The sequence below is a fragment of the Rhincodon typus genome, chromosome 31, assembly GCF_021869965.1.
Source record: "Rhincodon typus isolate 14 chromosome 31, sRhiTyp1.1, whole genome shotgun sequence".
Lineage (NCBI taxonomy): Eukaryota > Metazoa > Chordata > Chondrichthyes > Orectolobiformes > Rhincodontidae > Rhincodon > Rhincodon typus.
The window spans coordinates 2,742,071-2,754,855 of record NC_063362.1 but is presented as its reverse complement, the minus strand read 5'-3'; the positions used below and the strand labels follow the sequence as shown (position 1 = coordinate 2,754,855).

General features: G+C 37.7%; 1 protein-coding gene across 4 annotated transcripts in view; it reads right to left on the bottom strand.

Moving 5' to 3' along the window:
- The window catches only part of LOC109911846 (guanine nucleotide-binding protein G(I)/G(S)/G(T) subunit beta-1), a 66,167-nt gene that overhangs the window by 13,984 nt on the left and 39,398 nt on the right, over nt 1–12,785 (bottom strand). For all 4 annotated transcript variants that reach the window (XM_020511222.2, XM_048614911.1, XM_048614914.1 and 1 more), the window contains 4 exons: nt 10,610–10,717; nt 8,869–8,907; nt 4,192–4,298; nt 1,532–1,595 (listed from right to left, as the gene is read on the bottom strand). In XM_020511222.2, coding sequence (XP_020366811.1) covers nt 1,532–1,595; nt 4,192–4,298; nt 8,869–8,907; nt 10,610–10,666 — 267 coding nt within the window. In that variant the 5' untranslated portion in view covers nt 10,667–10,717. The remainder of the gene's footprint in view (nt 1–1,531; nt 1,596–4,191; nt 4,299–8,868; nt 8,908–10,609; nt 10,718–12,785) is intronic.

The window sequence follows — 12,785 nt, the reverse complement described above, 5'->3', positions numbered from 1 at the left end:
TGACTGCACAAACAAAAGTGAAATCAAGTAAAGGATGACCATCTAAATTGGAATAAAAAAACACTGGAAAAGGAGGGCACATCAACACTGTCAACACCTACAGAAAGAAAGAATGGAAGAAAGTGCACCAGCTACAATCACAAATAATGTAATTTCTAACCTTTAAGGATGATTCAGCATCAGAATCAGGAAAAATTTATATGTATTTAATAACCTAACATAAGAAAGGAGGCTTGTGATGGGGTGCAGTTTTATTACAGTAAATGGAATTTAAGGTGGATGATAGCTGTTTTGAAAGGGAGGGGGACATTACTTGGGAATTGTTAACACGATCAGTTGGATGCAGAACAAACTCATTGACAAAGATAGAAATATCACTGTACTTCCAAAAGTGAGCAGCTGGTGAACATGTTGAATTCCATCTCTCCAACATGGAAGTGTTTAGCTTTTACAATGCTTTTTAATAACATTTACCAGTCATTTTGTTGCAATGTATCATTTTCGTTTTCACTTATTACAAACACATTAAAATAAATCAGACTGGTTAAGGTGGTTAGGTTTATCCAGCTGAATTTCAGGCCCCAGATTCTCCTAAATAATACAGCTCCTGCTTTACTGCCCTGCCACTGCCCATTACCACATTTATCACCTATCCCTATTTGTGCCGGAGAATATAGTGACGTAAAACACAAGACATTATAGGAAATTCTGCCATAAACAGTTTGTCAATATTAATTCCATTTCATAGGTACTGAGTTCATTAATTCCCTGCAGTACAGATTAATGAAGATCAATGAAAAATGCTGCAGTGCACTACAAGAATTTCCAGCTGATTCTTCGCCAACTCCTTCATCTCATCAGCAAAAGATTGAACATTTCAATACTTCTGAACAACTTCTGAAAACTCTGGTTACATCCAGAGTTCAAGCCTGCTGCTGTTCAGATGCTGAATTAAAAGCAGAAAAATAACTAAACTCAAAACTTTTCTACATTGAAGAAATTTGACAGAAATTTACCTCAGCTGGGATACTTAACACGTTAAGGTCCTACAAGTTACAGTAATTTACAGTTCTGAAGAGCCATACCAGATTCCAAATGTTAACTGTTTCTCACTCCACAGATGCTGCCAGATCAGATTTTCTGCAGCATTCTATGTTTCAGATTTCCAGCATCGGCAGTATTTTGCCTTTATCCAAGGATGTAAGCAAATCTGACCCATCACCAACATTTGTACACAGCTACCAGGACCGGGAGCCATGAATGATTACACTCCTTATTTAAATAAGGCAGACAGGTCAATTTAGTTTACAGCTTAGATTAAAGTAGGTTCCTCAAAAAATGATTTATCCAAAGAGCTACTGGAGTAAATTCACAAATTTTAAAGTTGCAGAATTACTGCGATCCGACAAGTCAAGTTCTGCAGGTAAACACAATCAGGTGCCACAGATTTATTTTGAAAGCTCATCTGTGTCAAGTGTAGCCATGGAAACTTTTGAGCCAAATTCAATTCCAAACTTCAGACTGTACTCACTTTGTTTGTGGTATAGCTATCCCAGATGATCAATTTCCCATCCTGGGAGGCACTCACTAGCAGTCTACAGGGGAGAAAAAAACAAATATAGTTGATACCACATTCAGACCATGTGAATTAAGGTGAAACATTGCAGTTCAAAGGTGATCTTTGAAATCTAAATTCAAAAACTTTGACACCTCACTTGTACTCTACAAACAATTTTACAGGAAAGTAGTTTACAGAAATGAACTCCCACAGGTATATGCTTCATGTGAGAAATAAGAATACCTTCCCCAAAACAATCAACTGCCAAGCAGTTAAACATAATGCAAACCAAAGTTTGTATTAGGTTTTACCTTAACTAGATTAAAACATTACTTCACTGTTTATTTGTAGCCCACAATACATTTTTGCTCATCACATACGTGGGATCATTTCTGTATTTCACTGAACTTGATTTTAAAGTGACTTTCTTGAACAAACGATTATTTTCTATGTAGAAAGTGAAATCAGGGTTTCAGTGCTGTTCAGTGCCAAAGGTCTAAATACTGAACCTTCCTAAATACAGTCAGTCAACAGATTTTTTTCATTCATCTAGAAAATTTCAATATATACTAACTTTTGAGAAGTATACCACATTACACTATAGTTTAAGCACATGCTCACTATTTTTATGCAAAATACCTAATAAAGATTGGTTGGTTATAAAAACAGAAGTTGCTGGAAAAGCTTAGCAGGTCTGGCAGCATCTCTGAAGGGAAAAACAGAGTTAATGTTTCAGGTCCAGTGACCCTTCCTCAGTTCTGAGGAAGGGTCACCGGACCTGAAACGTTAAACTCTTTTTCTTCACAGATGCTGCCAGACCTGCTGAGCTTTGCCAGCAACTTCTGTTTTCGTTCCTGATTTACAGCATCCACAGTTCTTTCGATTTTTATTTGGTTAGTTATAACTTGGCACATGATTCCATTTAGTACTCATTAGACATTCACTTTTCATTTTATCAAAATGCAATGTAAACTTAAGAGCACTTCCATAATTTGAACCTTCTGATGACAGGTGCAGTTCTACAGACCTCAAATTTTCCTCTGTACGTCATTAACTATCAAAGGGCTTAGTAATTTGCAGCAATAACAATGAAGGACTGCAAGAAGCTTTGCCATCTAAAGAATTAAAAATGGATGCTGTTTTTTGAGCTTCTGAATTTTGGTTACAATGTTGTGATAATTCTTACATTAACCTGATCTCACTGCCACTTAGCTTTCCACGTATTGGTGCTATTGTTATTGGACAAATGTTCTAACAAATTTAATATTTGAACACAGTGCATCAGGCTGTTCTTTTAAATCTTTTCACAGACATACCACTATTTGCATTCAACAATGTGTCTCTTATAAACAGGTATATCATTATACAAGACAGAGCTACAGGGGCCTGTAATTATCAAATTTAATATTCCATTCCACAGATATAAAGTACTCAGCGTGTCATGTGTTATTTGCATGAAATATGTCCATAAACAGCAGCTGGAAGAAGTAGTAAACAGCAAGCCACCTGACTGCAAATGCAGGAGGGCTGTGTTGAGGAACTGCTTCGCTCACAAATAGTAAGCGATGGAATGTTTACTAAAATTTGTGTTCCAAAAACTGTGCCTGATTTAGTCGTGAATATTTTACGAATGTTAAGTACGTTTTAAGGAGCTTCCAAATGGATGGCCATATTAAAAATATATCAGAACGACACCAATGCACACATCTAATGAACAATGGGAGAACCTTATTTTGCATTTTTGTTGCTACAATTTGATAAAGTTGCAGAATTGCTGGGTCATACAGCTCAACGACAAGAATACATCTATTCCCTGATGGACTCAAGTATGACTGCATCTAATCACAGTAGTTAGATTTCCCGAAAGATTTAACCCACAGCTGCTTCAATTTAATAAGATAAAGTTATAGTTTTTACATTTATCTATTCATATTTCTAAAATCTGAATGTTTAAACCATACCTTATGTGAAGCAGTATCTTGTTGAACTTGGAAAATGCTTCCAGTGTTAACATGAAAAGTGCAATATAATTGGTGCTGCATTGGTGCTAAACCTTACATTGGTTTCTGTTGCACTTATTTCAACAAAGGTTTGACAAAATACTATACAGATTATTGAAATGCACACAAGTATGAATGCATTTAAGCAATTTTCTCATGAAGATTACATTTCAACTGATTAAAAAGTGTACATGCCTAGCAAGTAAACTGGGCAATGGCACAATTAAAATTACAGCGGCATTAGTGAAAGGCAATCTATACTTGAACAAGTAAATATTAATGCAGTCTCCATTAGGTCCCTTACTTGGAACCTTGGTAGCAAATGCATTGCATTAAAGCATGATATGGTTAACAATTCATATTGTTTTTATAGATTGCCACTGTTTACGTTGTGCGTTAGTTGTTCACTCTCTAGAGTCATTAGATAATGAAAACAGGCCCTTTGGGGATAAAAGTAGCAAACAAAATTCCATTTAAAATGGCACTGTGCCAACAACTAGACTGTTTGTTATCTTAAAAATTAAAAAAAGTTCCTAATGAACTTATTTTATCCCAAGGTCCTGCTCTACACAGTCACCATCCATCTGAATCTATAGACCACTTAGAAAACAAGATGACTAATGATATACACACCTGGAGTCAGTACCCCAGTGCATTGCATAAATCTTAGCAAGGTGACCTCGTAGTGTTCGCCTGGTACGCATCTGAATTCGACCCACTGGATCAATGTTAGCTGTGATCTATAAAAGGGAAAGAAAAATGTCAGCTTGCAGAAGTAAACCTTTCCCATAACAACGGCAAGAATTTTTGCAACCACAAGCACACTATCCACAGATCTGAAAGCATTCAGTACAAAAAGATTGTGTCAGTAGCTAAACTAAGTTTTTGTACTTAAAAAGAGAAAAGTAGCTGATGTTTCAAGCTGACTTTAAAACTGTTCTGAAAGGAAGGGAGTCCTGTTCCAACATTCCTTATGCTTCTCTCCACAGATGCTGCCAGATCTGCAGACTATTTCCAGCACTTGCTGTTTTTATTTCAGATTTTCAGCATTATATTTTGCTTTTATTTAAACTTTTGGATTTGTTTTGTTTACTTAGCTGGCAAATTGAAAAAGCCAACAGGGTTAATGATTCAAAGATAAATTATCATTTTTCGAGTAAGGATGATTTAACAGCAGTTGTGAACACAAACTTAGATGGATTTCCTGTTATTCTCCCCAGTTCAGGATCTCCTTTTCCAGGTACAACTTCCCACTGCTATCCAAGCTAACCCAGAACAGGAAAAATCTCATGTATTTTAGTATTAGGTAGGAACCCTAAGAAGTGAGATGAGGAGTTACTTGACAAAGGTAGCAAAAAGATCCATGGAACATTATAAATCAGAAAGCAAAAATGTTAAATAGGAGTCAACAAGGAATGAGGTGTTAAGCTATAAACATATCAGCCATAATGTTATCAAACGATGGAGCAGGCTCAATGGAATTAATAGCAATTCTGCTCTTATTTGTTATGAACATATAAAAACAAGTAATAACAGAAGCTTAAAATTGGAAAAAAACACAGGAATGAAAAGTATTTAAGCCACTGATTTTGAAACAAAGGGAGTGAGAGATTTACATGGAGATTCGTAATTAAGAATGTCATCTGTCATGATCTAATACAATTATGGATTTCTCTTCTCCATAAACTATATCCAGCAGTGTGTCTGTGGAAGTCACTTCATCTGAAATTTGATTAGGATGTGCATTATAACTTGAAACAGGCATTTAGGCTAAGAGTTTCCTTTTCTTTACCAAAACTTCTCATTGATGTACACCAGGTTTCATCCTACTCTACTAGCCAACTTTTATGAAATCTTCAAATTAGACTACAGTACAAATTCAGGGTTATGCAAAAGTTTTACAGACCTGAATACATTTATCTCACTTAAACGATGGTAGGTGGCTAGAAGAAAGGTCATTAATTCTGTCGGAAAAGAGAGAAACTAACTGCAATTATTTTTAAGCCCTTCTGCCTTCATTTTCTTGCCATTCTACAAAAGCTGTCGGTGCAATGGACACAAAGGTAAAGTTTGTTGACTGACTTAAAACAAAATGAATCTACCTATCCTTGCAATGTGAACAGCTTTTTGCTGACTTGTATGATGTGTGGACACTTCAAGAAAATATAAAAAACTTTTAAAAATGGAATAAATATAATTTCACTGCTCATCTGGCTAACTCTGCACTGTAGAACACAGAAATCCATTCAAAACCACGTTACGTATACAGAATTGAAGGATTTGTTCCTTAACTTTGCATTCTTCCTTTCTAAAATTGTGAAGATAATCTCGTTTTTAATGACCCATTACAAATCCCCAAATAGTTTAAACAACATTCCATTATTTACCATTTCAAAAGTTTGTGGTTATGAAAACTTTTCAATCACCTTCCTTTATCTTTTCAGTTTGTAGACAGCCTCTGCACCACAAAGACCTCTTGCAGTGCACCACTTGCAGTGACACATGGCAGCTAAGCATCCCTATGGTCCTAGGCTGAACTACAAGTGATCTCAGAGAAGCAGTCACCCCAACAATGTGATGTATAGGCCTGTTGTCCATCTACCAGATTTCAGCTATGGGTCAAATAGAACCCACTGCCTATGGGTTTGGTTTGAGACTCAAAGATGCTGGAGTTGAATTCCATGGTTAGTTGACGACCTCTTTAAGCAAGTGCCTCTGGCAACTCCCTCAACTGAGTGGGTTCTAGGTGCAGGGTCCCTATCCTTGCTGTGGATTCAATCCAAGATCAAAAGGGAGGTGCTGGCAAGTCTGTTTCCAAATGCTGAGGTTGTGCAATCAAAAACAAAAATGGAGAGGATATTTTATCCACATTCTTACAAGTAAACGGGCCGACACACGAGCTTGCAGTTTACACATAAGCTCGGTTCCATTTATAGAGAAGGGTGCCTGGGGCTGCCTCCAATGATGGAATCAATGCATTATTATGTCAGTCACTGCCTGTATCAAGCTGCAACGTCAACTGCTAAGCTATAATGGCTGCTTTTCTCTAGAGATGCTTGAGGATTAGGGATCACATTCTGACAAGAGCAGAATAAATGGCTACCCAAGAAACAAAAGGTGAAGGTTCTCCACTAAGAAGCTGGAGCTGCAGGATTGTGTTCAAACAGCATGAGGACTTGCAGTCAATGTACACAAAAAACTCAAACTAATAGTTAACATAAATAGTGATGCAGTTGTGGGCAGTAATTTTACCATCACAATGTGTGGTTTCAGAACAATGCTAGCTCTGCATACAAGATAAGATGTCAACAGAGACCAACCCACACCACTGGGAGGGGAAGCTTCACTTGGCATCTGTAGTATACTTTGGCCTTTCAGGACTGGCTCATTCAACCAAAGAAATGTAGTTTACCTTAACTGGTCGCACTAAGGTTTCAGGTATATATCCACCATCTCTTCCAAATAGACAGATGTAAGGCATGCAGGCTGGGGACTCCAAGAATGTTTAAAAATAAGATTCCCAGAATCTAAGGCATATTAGAATTTTTACTATTGGAACTAGTCTCAAACCTCTAAAGAACACAAAACATGATTTAAAAATCAAGGGAAAGGGTATTTCAGTCATTGGAGCTCCAACAGCTGTAACAACACGAACTAAGTTCTGCTGTGCATTAAGCTTGTGAGTCTTTAAAGATTGTTATAGTCACCTGAATCAATATTCAGCTGAAGTTTAAGGGTTATGCCTACTCCTTAAAGGGATTATGGATATTTATTTTGCACTTTATATTTTCTTTCACTATGCTTTTTTACCCCCCCAAACGTGCCATCACATCTCCCTTCATTGAACTGCATTGACTATGTCTAGCTCATTAACCTTTTTATGCCTTCCTGCAGTTCCCGCATCTCGCGAGACTCCCTAGTTTGATACTACGCAAACAATGGCATTTCTCCTCTATCTACACTCAAATCATTAATACAAACAGCTGCAATTGAACAAGTTTAAAAACCTCAATTTGTTAAAATACATTTATTCCTATACTGACTTGTAGCTATTATAGAATAACTCATGCTTTAAGTTTTAAAGAGGTTTCTTCCAGATAATTTTATCAAATACTTTTGAAAATTCATACAGTATCCTCTGTGCTTTATTAATTCATATTTCAATACCTCAAAAGAAAATCAAAAGAATCAGTTAACCAACCCATCCTTTACAATTGCAAGGTGATGGCCTGCTTTTTGAAGTATCTGTTCATGAACGGATTTGTTCACTCAACTGAAACAAGACAGATCATTTCGCAGTCTCCTTTTCCTGAAGGGATTTTCTGATGCTTTAAAATGTATTACTTAGAGTCACAGAGCTATACAGCATGGAACAGACCCTTCGGTCTAACTTGTCCATGCCGACCAGATATTCTAAATTAATCTAGTCCCATTTGTCAGCATTAGGCCCACATCACTCTAAACGCTTTCTATTCATATACCCATCTAGATGTCTTTTAAATGTTCTAACTGTACCAGCCTCTGCCATTTCCTCTGGCAGCACATTCCATACGCACACCACCCTGTGCATGAAAAAATTTCCCCCTCAGATCCCTTTTAATCATTCCTCCTCTCACCTCAAACCTGAGCCCTCTTGTTTTTGACTCCCGTACACTGGGGAACAGACCTTGGCTATTCACCCTATCCGTGCCCCCATGATTTTATAAACCTATATAAGGTCACCCCTCAGCCTCTGACGGTCTGGGGAAAATAGCCCCAGCCTATTCAGCCTCACCCTATAGCTCAAACCCTCCAACCCTGGCAAACATCCTTGTACATCTTTTCTGAACCCTTTCAAGTTTCACAACATCCTTCCTATTGTAGGGAGACTAGAATTGAATTCAGTATCCCAAAAGTGGCCTAACCAATGTCCTCTATAGCCTCAACATGACCTCCCAATCCCTATGCTCCATGCACTGACTAAGAAAGGCAAGCATACCAAATGCCACCTTCACTATCCTGTCTACCTGCGACTATCCTTTCAAGGAACAATGAACCAGTACCTCAAGGTCTCTTTGTTCAGCAACACACCCCAGGACCTTACCACTAAGTCCTGTACTGATCTGCCTTTCCAAAATGTAGCACCTCACATTTATCTAAATTAAACTCCATCTGCCACTCCTCAGTCCATTGGCCCACCCTGTTGTACTGAGGTAACCTTCTTGGCTGCCCGCTACACCAACAATTTAAAATGAAACTTAAAATGAAAAAAAAGTGGAAGAAATTGAAAATTCTAATGATTGAGTAAGCCATCAATAACTAAAACCTTACCTGGGCCAGAGTGGCATCTGCACATGCTTTCCTGGCATCCTGAAAGGGAAAAAGACGACAGTATTAACAAAAAAAAAATTTTGAAGAAAAGCACATTTAGAGAGATCAATAACTTGTAGAATTTTGTAACTATCTAACTCAATTTTCTTTTCTAAAAAAATTCTTGTGATGTGGAAGACAAGGGCAATAATGACCAGTTTTGCTAATCTTTAGCTGCCCCAACGTTAATGACACATGTGAGATTGGGGCATTGCAGGCCATTCCAGGAGGGGCAGCTAGATGTTGAAAATGATCCAGCTGTTCTCTAGCAATTTCTCAGTTTCAATGGCCATTTTTAATCATTTACATAGTGAAAAAGCCCAGAGAAAAGAGAGCTCAAATACATATCCAACAAGTCTTACTGGTCATGAAATCTTTTGAAGTTGATCCTATTTAATCATTCACAACCATTCATCAAATTATACGTCTGCAGGGTTGGGTGCTTGCATCAAGAATTGGCTGGTTGCAAACTTAGCTGTATAGTTTTAAAAACTGTCCAACTGGACCCAGGTGGCAGTAAGCACAGGACACTGGCCATTTATATCCTAACTAAACGTTCAAACACAGGCTAATAAAAATCTCCTCTGTCCAACAGTCTCAACCCAGCAATTTTGGGTTATGGATCGATAGCCTGAGTCTGCTCCTAAGTGACTGAGGGGCCACAGGATGGCTAGAATAGCTAATGGGCTAGAACAAAGCTTTGAGGATTAGGTCAGGACAATTCAGACACCAGGTGCTCCAAACATTTTCAGCTGGAGTACTTCAATGGTTGATATTCTTCTAATTGATTGCTTCTGCAAAACTTATACCAAATGCTGGAGAAGCTGATCTTTTTGACATATTCTATACAGCTACATAATAACCAATGAACTTTTCAAAAACAGTGAAGCATTTTGAATCTTTGAAGGTGGGAAAGGAGCATAAACACCTGCAATGTGGATGTAATACCCTATTTCCCTGCTGTGAGTTTGATGTAATACAAAACGTATCTGCATACATAAGGAGTTCAGTGTACTACACACTCCAGATGAAAGGGACCAACATATTTGGATTCTTCATCCAGCAATGGAACCTCTGCTGCAGATAGGTAACTTGTACCAGGTGCATGATGGACCAGAGTGAAGTCAGCTGCCAACTGAGTAAACATGTTTTGTAGTTAAATGAAGCCGAGAAAGCTTGCCATAAATTTTCACGAACAAACAATCTGACTGTTCCCATTTGAAATAGAAATCAAAGACTTGTAGAAACAACCATTTAGTAGATCTTCAACAGAATGTTGAATCCTGAGTGTCCAGGAACAGACAAAAAGGTGATTAAGTACCTTAATGCCCTGGAGACTTCAAACTCGCTGACTACATGTTGAATGATTTCAATTAAATGCACACTTTGGGAGAAGGTGGTTTCAAACGGAGAAGGTGCAAACAAACAACCTAGCTAATCAGCCCCACCAGAAGTACACTTTGCGGGCCAATCACTATGCATCCCACCCACCTCTCCAAACAAATGCTTTCGAAGATACCAAACTTGCTATTCAAGAAATTGCACACAAACCAATAATCTACCATTCAAAGCACAGTACATTAGTGGCAACATAACGCCATTCTTTTTAAGTTTAATTTTTTTTTAAAAATCTGGCCACATGAATTAAAACTAAATTAAAATACAAGTTCCACAATTGTGGACCAGGCGATGCAATACTCACTCGGATCTGATTCTTCAGTTGCTCGGCTTCCTGACGTAACTGATCCAACTCACTCATTTTCCTGTACTACACGTGTGCTTTATTGCCTCCACTCGGTCACACTGATTTCTGAAAATAAAAGCAGGAAGTCACATGTTAGAGCTCCTGAAGTAGCTAAAACATAGCTAAGGACATAACAAAGTCAAGGACTGCAAAACAGATTTTTAAAAACGTTATTAATTTTGCTAACAACCAGAGTGAGTGTATAGGACCAAAGAGCAACCAAACTTTCAAAACGTATTGAGAATTTTCTTGCACATTTTCATACAGTAAATATATACAAAACAAAGATACGCAATGATTATACAAATATAGCATGTTGGAACACAAAGCTTTTGAGTGAGTTGCGTATCTGTTTTAAATGTTCTTAGCGCTGACAGGAAGAAAATCTCTAACAGCAACAATCTGAACGAGTAAACCTTTCAAATTTTTCAGTTGTTACATACTTACAATTCTGAGTTTCTAAATGTTAGTTTTCCTAATAGTTCAACACTTTCCTACAGTCGAAACTATTTGCTACGTGTAGGACTGCGTCTTCCTCAGCAGTATAATGCATTCGAGCTCAGTGTAGTTGATTCTGCAGCTAAGCCAAATCGGTTTAACAAAAACCTGATTATATAAACCTACTGCAATCCATGACCCAAATCCAGTCACTGCCATAAGACATGCAAGTTCCATTTACAATATTGTTGATCCACATTAAGCCTACAGAAAGTTGGGACTGAGACAGAACAATGGCCAGATTCCGTTTGTAACCGGAGGTGAAACCAGAACTACAAAAAAAAATGTACTGATTCCATTTTTCCCTTTACCCAAGTGAAGAACCTAATGATATTTCATTGGCATTAATAAATGAAGTTCTATTAGCTGAAAGGATTGTTCTAACCATTAATTTTGCCACTTTGAAAAACAAATAAGTTACGAGAGCTCTAACTTGAATAGCGTGGGAACTTTGTTTTTGTCACATGGCATCCATTTAATGGTTTCTTGAAAACTCCAAACTGCAAAAGCAATGCTAACTAAACTTTTCATATACTCCTCAATTCAAAAAACAAACTGCCAGCTTTAAGGAAATGTTTTGATTCACATTAAACATTTCTGTATTTTGTAACTTACCAGTGAAATTTAACATGATCTTAAATGTAACTGCAGCTGACGAAGTTCATTGCCCAATTCACCAAGATGGCAATTATGTTTGAAGTGAACAGCTGTATCAGTACTGCACCAGGATTAAATCTCAACTAGAAAATGTCTTTCAACCAGCATGTTTATTGGCCCATTCTCCTAAACTGGGTTTGCAGCTAGGCAATAACACCAAATCCTTTAATCTTTTTATGAAAAATATGCCAGGACTAATGCTATCAGAACAAGATCTAATCCATACACCTGTCAGTACCATTTACTGCTCAGTGTAATGAATGACCTCTATGCCATTTTAATAACACTAATTTACCCACTCCTAGTATAGCTTCAACTTTTTCAGTAGCTGATGCATCTCGACAGCCCCAGTATACAAAGCAAAGCCCAGATGTGACCTCCAATGCTATTAATGCTATTAACACTACCAACTGGTCCAGCGTTATCGTAATATTCCAACAATCGTAATTTGCTTATTCTCAGCGTCATCATTACCACAATAAAATAAAACAAAGAACTGCAGATACTGGAGATTTGAAACAAAAACAAATTGGAGAAACACAGGAAGTCTGGCAGCATCTGAGACAAGAAAGCAGAATTAATGTTTCTTCAGAACTATTAGTAGCCAGGGAAAACTAGTATTTATGCTGCAATCGACTTTTTTTTGGAGCTGGGGGGAACGGGTGGAGACGGAGCCTAGAGACAGAGGAAGACATGGATGAGGTAGGTAAGCAAGGAGATAATGGATAACAGGCCAAAACAAAAGTTGAATAAGAGTTAAGAGGCAAGAGTGAGAAAATGCATTAGCCGTAACTCTCACCCAGCCCTGTTATGACGTGCTTTTAGCACAGTCACCCATTCCCATGCACTCCTAGGCCTATGATCACATTGTAAGGATTGCATTCAGCACAATTAACCCATTTTCTCACTCAGCTCTTATTATCTTGTCTTTTCTTCTGTCCTGGCCAGCTATCCATTATCTCTATTTACCTACCCCTTT